Genomic DNA, 12,502 nt, shown 5'->3' with positions numbered 1-12,502 from the left:
TCCATTCACCTATAAAATAACAAGCGCAATGCTTATTAAGACAGTATGCAAAATTCTTAAAATAAAAAGCATTGTAATTTTTACATGAAAGGATTTCTAAAAAAAAAATGCTTTTTTGCTTCTATATATATATTTGATCGACCTGAATTTGTTATAAAAGAGGTGATTAAAAACGGAGCATACTAATTGTAATTTAAGCAGCTTGATCTAGTTTTAGTTGTTTGACTTTATCATTTTTAGTTGAAAGAGTAAGTAGGCAACCTATTTCTCTAAATTTAAAAAAACATAGCAAATTGTTTTTGTAAACTTTTTATCTGTTGGCGTTCTTAATTAACGTAGAGATACTTTAGGTTAAAATTTTCAGATAAGTCACACATCTCTCCAGATTTTGGTGCATAGTTTAAATTAACTACGAATAAATCAGACCCTTTTAAACTTTATTTATTAATCGTCATTACCCCCCAAGGAGATCATTTTAATTATTTTTGGGAGATAATGTGCAATTTTTGGTATTAAAAGAAAAAAAAAATAGCCTATAAAGCAAATCAATCTGATGAGGTATCAGTCCAATAATTGTTGAAATGACTCGTAACCTCTCAGAAATAGGATGGAAAGTTATTGAACAATATTACTTTATGATTTAGGTTTACAATTGAAAAAGTGATAACTTCGATATCACACTGTCAGAGTAGGTGGTTGAACAGCAGACAGTAACAAGTCACTGACAATGTAGTAGGCCTAGTAATAAGAAAAGGTCATTAGCAAGCTCAGCGTAAAGATGCGATTTACGTGTACTCAAACTCAATCTCCCGAGCAAATCCTGACCAAATCCTTAGCAAATCAAGCACGTTTGCTGACGGGTGCAGGCAGCTGGCAAGATAAAAATTAGGACATCATTACCACGCGGTTTCCCTTAAGGCCTATGCGATGACGTTTTTGCAGAATCATGGTATGGTATGTTGTCTAATCACGTTTTGAGTTTGAGTTTGAGGTAGAGTTTCACATTGAGGATTAAGATCAGAAATAATATAGGTGAATTAGCACCAATGGTTATTGGACAAATCTTACAAATAGATAGTTAACAATTTCCTAGAACAATTGTACTTACCACATTAGAAAAGGTGAACACAGACAAGAGACAGATACAAAAATAACACACCACTGCCATGATCAAAGACACCTAAAAATAACTAGACTGGCAACCTCAATGACGTTACTATGGGTATGAGTGGCGAAATCATTGACGGAGTGACGAAATCATTGACGGAGTGACAACATCATTGACGGAGTGACGGATGAAGTTTTTTTTTTACCCATTCTAGGCTACTGCCAAAAGTCATCAGAGGCTGGAAAAGAGGCAGAATCTCAAGACTCGACGAGTATTGCGCATATCGACACGATTGGCATATATTTGAATTTTCACCTTTGTTGACCCCTCCTTGAAATGCCTGACATTTTCAAGGGGGCAGTCAAGTCAAAATTGTTCGGTATTCATCAGAGAACACAAAAACACTTTCAAACCTTTGTTCCCAGAATTTGTTTACGGGACCTACATGTCTACAAATATATTTATAATAAATCCACCTTAAAGCTAGAGGAGCTTTGTCAGATTTAGTGAAGACGTATGCTTAAAAAATATATATAGTTATAATAATACGCCCGTTTGTCGATCCAGCAAAATTGCTCAAATACTCCTAAGGGCATAATATTCTCGATGGATTTTGACAAAACTTGGTGTTAATGTTTACCCAAGGATGAATACTATTAAAAATTTAAGCAAATAAACTAGTGTCCAAAAGAAACGATACCACCTGTTTGCAACGACATAAAAGAAAAACTAAACAATGCAGAAGTTTAAGATTGGTGTTATGCTTTTGAGAAATCCTTTCTCAACATCTGTACAAAAATTTCATTTCAATAAAATCTGTACAACCAATATGACAAGCCTTTAAAGATGGGTGGGGTCGAAAAAAGAACATTTCGTTAGAGCACTGATCACAGAAACAACGGGAAATGTCACACCACACGTCACAAAGTCAAGTCAGTAGCGGGTATGTCCACCGTGAGCATCAATACATGCCAGAACACGCCTACGGACTGATGCCGTCAAACGTATGATGACGTTGGGAGTGATGCGTTGCCATTCCTCGAGGAGATATCGTTCCAAGTCCTGGACGTTGACTGGAGGCACACGGCGACGTCGGATTTGCCGATCGAAGTGGTCCCATAAGTGCTCGATGGGATTCATGTCCGGTGACATGCGGGCCATGGCAAAACCTGTACGTTGGCGTTGGCAAGGAAGTTCTGTGTCAATCTTGCTGTGTGTGGCCTTGCATTGTCATGTTGGTAGTGATGCGTGCGCAGTCCAACCTTCTGGCGACGTCGACGTGTGTCGCTCCTTGTTGAACCATTCAAACGGCTCTCTCTCTCTCTCTCGATGGCTGTCAAACGTGGCATATCTTGTGTTTTTTATGTTGCTGTGATATCAACGTGTCTGATCAGCCGTTTTATACAGTTTTTATGCACGTGCAGAACATGCTAGAGAGGGAAATGTCACTTTCATGAAATTTACGTTTTTTCCCGGAAGTGATCACGTGTTCCCGGTATTTTTATCGACTATGCTGTGTTTGGGATGTGCAATACGAATTGGGATGTTTTCATATTAGACAATTCACTTAGTAAAAAACAACTTTGAAAATAAGTTGGTATCGTTTCTTTTGGACACTAGTTTAGTTCAAGACAGAAAGTCTGTAAACAATAAGCCATAGCTTCTTAAATTCACACATTCATTTTTCTAGTTTGTAGTATTCGGGAATCTGGGCGTGCATTTCATGTTGCACCGAAATAATGATGGTGGTTTAAAGGGACATTTTTTTGACCAGTCATACTCAAGTTTCAGAAAAGGGAATTTTTTTTAGCAAAGCTAATCTGTAATAGTTTTCACTGCTTACCGTCGAAATTTGAGCCTTCATATCCACGTGTTTTCCAGATTTATCCGCGTTTGAATGTTAAAATAACGACTCGTCATTTTAAAATGCTCTGCGATACATAGAAAAGATGATTTTCGTACATTTCTAGCAATTCTGAAAACTATTTACATATTTTCATGACTCGAATCAACCACTAAAAGTGGCCCACATGTCCCTTTAATATTCGCTATCCATAAACTTTTCAGAATCAAATTCAGACGTCCAGTACTTCTACATTTCTATTGGTGTTCCTAACAAACAATTGATGTGATTTTGGTCTTATTTTAATTAGACTGAACCAGGTTTACAATTCGACACTTTGCCCAATGGAAACACAAAAAAGCCGACTTTTTCCCTAAGTAGAAACACAGTTAATTACTTTATGCTTTATTAATGTTAACAAAATTTACAATCAAAGTAATATAAAAATTTACATTTAATTAGTGCATCACAGATTTACAATAGATTTTCACTTGATGGTTGCTTGTAAACACCACAATTTATGTTCAAAATGTACTCACTCATGTACTTAACCAGAATGACAAGATTCTAAATGAGAGTTAGTGTTGCTTTGTAACAATCCAAAAAGGTCCTATCTATAAGTTATCAGACATCATTTCTACTTAGCTTCTATACAGATTTGCAGATCATTTGGAATGATGGAAAGTGTTTATCTGACGTAAAATGAGGGTAAAAACTCTTGACAACTATTTCATCCATTCCTACTTAATGTATTATTCTATTTAAAACTAAAACTTCAGTTAAATTTATTAAAGGTGTTAAGCTAAGATTTATTAAGTGCCAAAGTAATCTTGGTTATTTTAGAAACACAAGTAGGCCTACGAACATTTAACATTTTGTGGTCACTTTAAACTTTCGAAGAGAAAAAAGAAAAAAAATTTCAATTGGTTTAAAATATGGAAGAAAAATTTAGTACTATCAACGAATTAACACTCTTTCTTCACCACCACCATCAGTTGATAAAGTGGATGTAGAACCAGATCTATTTATAGAACCAACAACAGCAGTAGGTATAACACTGTCCTTGTTTATTATATTATCATCCTTCTTAGAGTTCTAGATTAGATTAGAAATAAAAAAAATACCATTTTTATAAAATCACTAATTTCCATTTTGTATTTTGAAAATGACTTCATGGCTTTAACACCTCCAAAAGTCACTTTGTTTCAAAATGAACATGATTTCTTTTTGTCAGTATTTCAACTAACACTACTGTGTATGACATGGAAATCATCAGTTTCATCTTTTAATGGATTGAAATCTGTACAAATTAACAGATATCTGTATCTGCAAGATTAAAGTATGCATACCTTAATACCAGACCATAGTAGACGAAATTCTTTCCTATGACAAGCTAGTGTAAAAGTTGTTATAAGTAAACAAGGTACAAGATATAACAATGCTGGTTGACCAGTCTCCATGAAAGCCAGAGCTAAATATGTGAACCCTAAACCAACAGCATATGCTATAAGAAAAGTAACAAAAAGTAATTAGAGACAATCAAATCAAAATACAATTATAACATATATACAATGAAATGATGAAATGAAGTATTTATCCATGTTAAATATAGATCTTTATTAACATTATTTTTCTGTATTCATTATTCTTCAGTGACAAAAACAAGTGAAAGTTAAGCACACTTAAAACAGAATTTCTAGCACACTTAAAACATATTACAAGCACCTTTTAATAATAATTTCCAGCCTTTTTGTATTGATCTACCAAATTTTCATATGAAATTGATAAAATACATACCTATTAAAGATGATATGTAATACAATCTTTTAGAACCAATTTCAATATCAAAACCATGATTATAAGATATCAATAAACCTATAATAATTGAATAAATACTCGTTTTATTTTGTTAAAGCACATTTCATATACAAAATCTAATATTGGAAAAGGTAATTGAAGGAAAGGGGCTGGAGGGAAGATATGACCAGGACATACACCCACTGACAGCTTTGATTTTAAATGAAAATAGTTGGCAGTACAGTAACAATCAACATTAGGAAATATTCAACCTTCAGTCATACACTTTTTTGTGTAATACTGAACAATATTACCAAGAACAAGGGCAATTACTCATACTGGATATTTTTCTATTCTTCTCATTTTCAAAACGGTTCATCCTTAGCTGATTACAAACACTCACACCTAGTTTCATCAAAATCTATTGTGCTTTTAAGCGTGTATTAGAAGATATCTTAATCATATACATACCTGGTACTAAAACATCACCAAAACCTAATAATGAATAGGGTTGTTCTGTACAAATAGAATATACTGAGGATAATAATCTAGGGAATTTAAATACCATTGGTAACTATAACAGAACAAAAAAAAAGAAGTTATTCTAAATTCCCCCTTTAAAGTATTAATCAGACTGGAATTTCCCTTTACTTGAATAGCATTGTTACCAAAAACAAAATTAAATATGACTTCCAATTTTTATTTCATGCTGAAAACATTTTTGACAAGACTTTCTATGAATCCTATAATACAGTTTTCCTCTACACCAATTTTATGTATGGTAAGTTTACTCAGTTAAAATAACTCACATGACCATATTTAGACATTTCTTACCTGTTCTCCTGTTAAACTATTTCCACCTGTAGCTACATCTACCATTATACTTTTACCAGTCTAAAATATAATATTGATATTATACATTCTACAAGGTACACTTCACAGAGAATATACTATTACACAAATGACAGTCTTTCCCATAAGAGTCCAATCAAACAGCATCAATGAAATGATGGTCTCTCATTCATGCATCATAACAGGGGAAATGAAAAATCAAAGGTATTTTACCAACCTATACCAGGATAGAATTTTGGATGTCTACTTCACAGCCATTCTCTTAAAGTTCATCTGAGTTTATGATGAGAAATACCAATTTACACAATATATACACATATCTTAAAATCCACATGATATACTTTAATAACAAAAAATAACAAAAACATTCTTACCTTGGTAAATAATGGTGTAATAAAAACAAAGAATATATCATAGAAAAATAACAGGACCAGTAATAGGGTACACACCTATAACAAGATCATAATATTAATGATATCACTTCATAATTAAAACATAATGATGTATAAATCAAAATATACATGTATTCTAAAATGTATTGTTTTGACTAACAGATAAGCTCGAGATTCCAATTGTTTTAAAGGTGGAAATATTTGTTATTTACATGGAGATTTGCTCCAATTCAAAGTATAGTCAAAATATACCCAAAAATTAGAAAATGATATAAAGTATCATTTGAGGTAGAACATGTATTTCTAATAGTTCTATGAAACTACAGCATATATAGAGTTACTGTCAAACTTTCTACTGCTTTATTAGTTAAAAATAATCTTAAACACATTAATTATAAAGGTGTTTCTATCATTAACTTTCTGAAGAAAATATTCATGTAACAAGATATAAGGTTGCTAAAATAATACCTTGAGATTGGGTAATCGGATTGTTTTTAACATATTAATACAAAATGCTGTTCCCAGTATGTTCTGTAATATCCATGCATAACTAAAAGCAAAAGAAGAAAATAATTCATCTCAAGTAGAGCTCTGTTTTTATGCTGGTACTGTTTTTATAAAATATATGTTTTTAGTAATTATATTACAAAACATATGCCACTTGTCATGGGTTAGAACCTCATTGAAGAAGACAGGTCATTTAGAATTCTTTCTGTTTCTCTTACCTCTCATGTCTCTGAACAGCCCAAAATATACTGATGGCAGCACATAATAAATATAACAAAATTGAACGAATTTCTATTGCACCATTACACCCTGGTATCTTTTCTACAGAAATACTGAAATAAAAAAAATTGTAAGATAGTAAATAAACATCATGAGGAATGTAAATTGCCATACTATTAAGATTAAAATTATTGAACTTAACTGCCTTAATGTGAGCATTCCATGGCCCTTTTCACATTTCTTAACACACATAGTTCTTATGAAGTAACGCTTTTTGATTGTTCAGGTAACTTGTTCCATAACAGTGGTCCTGCTACACAGAATGACAAATCCGTTTTATATTTTGTTGTTGGTACCCACAGATGCAAGTCAAACCAAACTACTCTACTTACAATGCATGACATTTTAATATCTTGTTCCATATAGGTTGACAACAGAAATACAGTCCTACTGATCCAGCTAAAGTGAATAACCCTATCACAGCATACACTGAAATAATTACATTTCAATACAAGTGGTTGCCTAGCAAGATACGCCCACTCTCCTCATACATTTTCAGTATATTAAGGGCAGTTATCTATCTGTGTCAAATCATACCAAAAATCTAATTTGTGCAAGATATTGTTGATTTAAACAAAGACACATTATTTAACAAAATTCTGTCACCTCTATCACCAACAAATTTTGATGAGTTTTCAGTAAATCATGGGTAGTAACTCAAATTCTGTTGATCGAAAAATTGTCAAATTCAATTTTGACTATGATCTCATCATTATAAATGATCATACCAAATTTCATTTAAATCGGATGAAAACTGTACTCTCTATTGTATTCACAAACAAATTTTGACCCATTTTTCATAAATCAAGGGCAATAACTCAAAAACCATTCATCGAAATATAGTCAACTTCAGACTTGACCAAGATCTCATCATTATAAATATTCACACCAAATTTCATTTAAATTGGATGAAAACTGTAGTCTTTATTGTTTTCACAAACAAATTTTGACACGTTTTTCATAAGTCAAGGGCAATAACTCAAAAACCGTTCATCGAAAAATTGTGAATATTGAACTTGTCCAAGATCTCATCAATATAAATGATCACACCAAATTTCATTCAAATCAGATGAAAACTGTAGTCTCTATCGCGTTTACAAGCCAATTTTGACGCCAAGGGTGACAACAATGTAATTCCACATTATAATGTATATAAAATATAATCAATTACCAAATCATTTCACTTAAATCTACAAGAGGAAAATTTTTCTTTATAACATATACAGCTGTTTGATTCGACATTGGAAATTGTAAAGAAAAGCAACAACTATATGTTCAGACAATTGCAAAAATGAAAGGGTTTTGATCTATGCTTGTTTTTCCAGTCACAGGGGAAGAGACAAAAGAAGAAACACTACATCACCGAAAAGTACTCACCAAGATAGTCATAGAAAAAATATAAAGAAACTAACATTCCACATAATAAAATAACTAATATTAATAATGATATAGGTGATAAATCAACAGCTTCATCTTCTTCTACATTATTACTTTTATCTGAATTACATCTATACTTCTTACTGAAATTATGATAAATATCATTGTTACTTTTATCTGAATTACATCTATACTTCTTACTGAAATTATAATAAATGTCATTGTTACTTATATCTGAATTACATCTTTACTTCTTACTGAAATTATGATAAATGTCATTGTTACTTTTATCTGAATTACATCTTTACTTCTTACTGAAATTATAATAAATGTCATTGTTACTTTTATCTGAATTACATCTATACTTCTTACTGAAATTATAATAAATATCATTGTTACTTTTATCTGAATTACATCTATACTTCTTACTGAAATTATGATAAATGTCATTGTTACTTTTATCTGAATTACATCTTTACTTCTTACTGAAATTATAATAAATGTCATTGTTACTTTTATCTGAATTACATCTATACTTCTTACTGAAATTATAATAAATGTCATTGTTACTTTTATCTGAATTACATCTTTACTTCTTACTGAAATTATAATAAATGTCATTGTTACTTTTATCTGAATTACATCTATACTTCTTACTGAAATTATAATAAATGTCATTGTTACTTTTATCTGAATTACATCTATACTTCTTACTGAAATTATAATAAATGTCATTGTTACTTTTATCTGAATTACATCTATACTTCTTACTGAAATTATAATAAATATCATTGTTACTTTTATCTGAATTACATCTATACTTCTTACTGAAATTATAATAAATATCATTGTTACTTTTATCTGAATTACATCTATACTTCTTACTGAAATTATAATAAATATCATTGTTACTTTTATCTGAATTACATCTTTACTTCTTACTGAAATTATAATAAATGTCATTGTTACTTTTATCTGAATTACATCTATACTTCTTACTGAAATTATAATAAATGTCATTGTTACTTTTATCTGAATTACATCTTTACTTCTTACTGAAATTATAATAAATATCATTGTTACTTTTATCTGAATTACATCTATACTTCTTATTGAAATTATAATAAATGTCATTGTTACTTTTATCTGAATTACATCTTTACTTCTTACTGAAATTATAATACATATCATTGTTACTTTTATCTGAATTACATCTATACTTCTTACTGAAATTATAATAAATGTCATTGTTACTTTTATCTGAATTACATCTTTACTTCTTACTGAAATTATAATAAATATCATTGTTACTTTTATCTGAATTACATCTATACTTCTTACTGAAATTATAATAAATATCATTGTTACTTTTATCTGAATTACATCTACACTTCTTACTGAAATTATAATAAATGTCATTGTTACTTATATCTGAATTACATCTTTACTTCTTACTGAAATTATAACAAATGTCATTATTACTATCTGAATTACATCTTTACTTTTTACTGAAATTATAATAAATGTCATTGTTACTTTTATCTGAATTACATCTACACTTCTTACTGAAATTATAATAAATGTCATTGTTACTTATATCTGAATTACATCTTTACTTCTCACTGAAATTATAATAAATGTCATTGTTACTTTTATTTGAATTACATCTTTACTTCTTACTGAAATTATAACAAATGTCATTGTTACTTTATCTGAATTACATCTTTACTTCTTACTGAAATTATAATAAATGTCATTGTTACTTTTATCTGAATTACATCTTTACTTCTTACTGAAATTATAATAAATGTCATTGTTACTTTTATCTGAATTACATCTTTACTTCTTACTGAAATTATAATAAATGTCATTGTTACTTTTATCTGAATTACATCTTTACTTCTTACTGAAATTATAATAAATGTCATTGTTACTTTTATCTGAATTAGATCTATACTTCAATTAATAAATAATATTAAATAATCAATAAATATATTCTAACCCTATATTTATCAGGATTACTTATTAATAAATAATATTAAATAATCAATACATATATTCTAACCCTATATTTATCAGGATTACTTATTAATAAATAATATTAAATAATCAATACATATATTCTAACCCTATATTTATCAGGATTACTTATTGATAAATAATATTAAATAATCAATAAACATATTCTAACCCTATATTTATCAGAATTACTTATTGATAAATAATATTCAATAATCAATAAATATACTCTAACTTTATATTTATCAGAATTACTAATAAATAAATAAATAATATCAAATAATCAATACATTATATTCTAAAATTATATTTATCTGAATTCAAATTAATAAATAATATCAAATAATAAATATCTTAATTTGTCTCTGTTAACATATTATAGAAACAATACTTACATATCATGTCTGACAATACCAGACCAAAAAGATCCAACACCAACACAAAACATGGCTATCAAATATATACATGCCATATTAGGATCTACTTTAGCATCATCAGGGGCATACATAGACACATATACATCACTTCCTATTTCCTATAAATATTCATATAAATTAAAAATACAAACTTCTTCTTATCATCTTGAAACTTCAAAACTCAAAACTGTAAACACAAGCAATAGATTTTGTTCTTCAGGGAGACCAAATGCATATTTCAAAAACTTCTAAAGTTCTATGACGAAATATGATTAGATAAAGGAATGAACACCTCCAAAATTACTATTAAATATAATTGTCTCTAAATTGCTATAAACTGATGATCTTCATGTTGCGTTTTCAAGTTAGTCATTGAATGAAAATTCAATCCAATTATTTCTACCTTTTGTCTTGTTGGCATTGGGACTGAGAAGGATAAAAGGCCACAATATACCAAGTAGAAATGGGGTAGATGTAACAAACTTGCCTCTAATGTTTGGAAATCTTTCCATAATATAGTAGCTAGAATGATGGTAATATTATCATAATCGTCTTCTGTTCCACCTGGCACTGTCTATAAATATATTTATACAATTACTTCTTATGATGACCTTTTTAGACTTATTTGTTACTGTGTATAGATGTTTAGACTTTTCAGAATAATTTATTAGTGAATAAAGGGCATTTGTTACTGTGAACAGGAACCTGAGCTTTTAGGAATCATTTGTTACTGTACATATACATAAACTTGACCTTTTCAGAATCATTTGTTACAACACTAGACCTTGACCTTTATAGAATAATTTGTTATTTTGTACAGGAACTTGACATTTTAAGACTCGTTTGTTTCTTAATACAGGATTTTTGACCTTTTTCAGAATCAGAGTTTTACTTCATATTTTCTTCTATTATTCAATCATTGAATTCTTGAATATCAGTTATGAGATTGAAAAACACCCTCCATGAAGTTTGTTTTAGTAAAAGTGAAAGAAAACAGTTCAACCCATCTAAACACTCAAGTTTTCTTTCCATGTTTTTTTTTAACAATAAACTCTTCAAAATCCACAATTTTCTGTCTAAAATCAACACATGCTGACCATTGAATTTGCATCCATTCTAAAATGTTGTTAATAACAGAACAATCAAAAGTTGGCAGTTCTTAGAAATATTGCACATTTTCACAATGTCATGAGTCATCATGTCATGTATAACATTGTGTGTATTTATTGTACTTACCAGTGATGTTTTATTTTCATCATTTATTGAAATCAGAGCAGTTCCATTATACCTTTGTACAAAACGGGCTTTCTGGGCGAATGTACAATAACCACGTTGTACGAAAACAACATGACTTTCTATTGTTTTTGTGTAAATATCATCACAGCCATTACTGGATGAATAGTCTGCTAAAGGATGTGATTTCTACAAACACAGAAAAAAACTAGAATTGAAAGAATAAGCATACATGGATGATCATACAAATCACAATAATATGTGTTCAAAGGACAAAAAAACCATTTTGGGGGGTTGAATTGAGTCTACTTCAGAAGTACTAGAATGCACCAAAATCACATTATTCCTCAATTCAATATAGGAATTTCTTTTCCTATTTCTATAGATGTCTTTTGTAGACGACAACTGGTCAAACTTTAAAAACTGATAATTCTGGTTACACATGGATTTAAAGGCTTAAAATTAGACGGTGAGCTGTGAACACTATTACTGAACCTGATAGTTCAGTTACCGGTACATGAACGGATCTGGTGAAACAAAATATCAATAAAAAATTCAGCTAACTTACTGCCAAGTATGAGTGTTTTGGTAATTTTTGATATTTTGGATTATAGGCAATACATAATGTAGTCTCTAATGAGTTGTTGTTTCCTGATCTGGCATATAATATACCTAGCTC

At 29.8% G+C, this 12,502-nt stretch overlaps 1 protein-coding gene across 1 annotated transcript; it reads right to left on the bottom strand.

The window, feature by feature from the left end:
- Positions 1–4,285: 4,285 nt before the first annotated feature.
- Positions 4,286–12,502, bottom strand: LOTGIDRAFT_131099 (hypothetical protein; the record flags this gene model as incomplete). The annotated part of the gene is made up of 13 exons (XM_009065979.1): positions 4,286–4,455; positions 4,749–4,826; positions 5,220–5,322; positions 5,583–5,642; positions 5,975–6,049; positions 6,461–6,542; positions 6,718–6,831; positions 7,111–7,207; positions 8,156–8,298; positions 10,570–10,698; positions 11,070–11,160; positions 11,823–11,996; positions 12,388–12,502. Coding segments are annotated over 13 exons (1,431 nt in total), but the record flags the coding sequence as incomplete, so codon positions are not given.

Source organism: Lottia gigantea, assembly GCF_000327385.1.
Source record: "Lottia gigantea unplaced genomic scaffold LOTGIsca_72, whole genome shotgun sequence".
Classification (NCBI taxonomy): Eukaryota; Metazoa; Mollusca; class Gastropoda; family Lottiidae; genus Lottia; species Lottia gigantea.
Note: the sequence above shows the minus strand (reverse complement) of the source record. Positions and strands in the feature narration are given on the sequence as shown.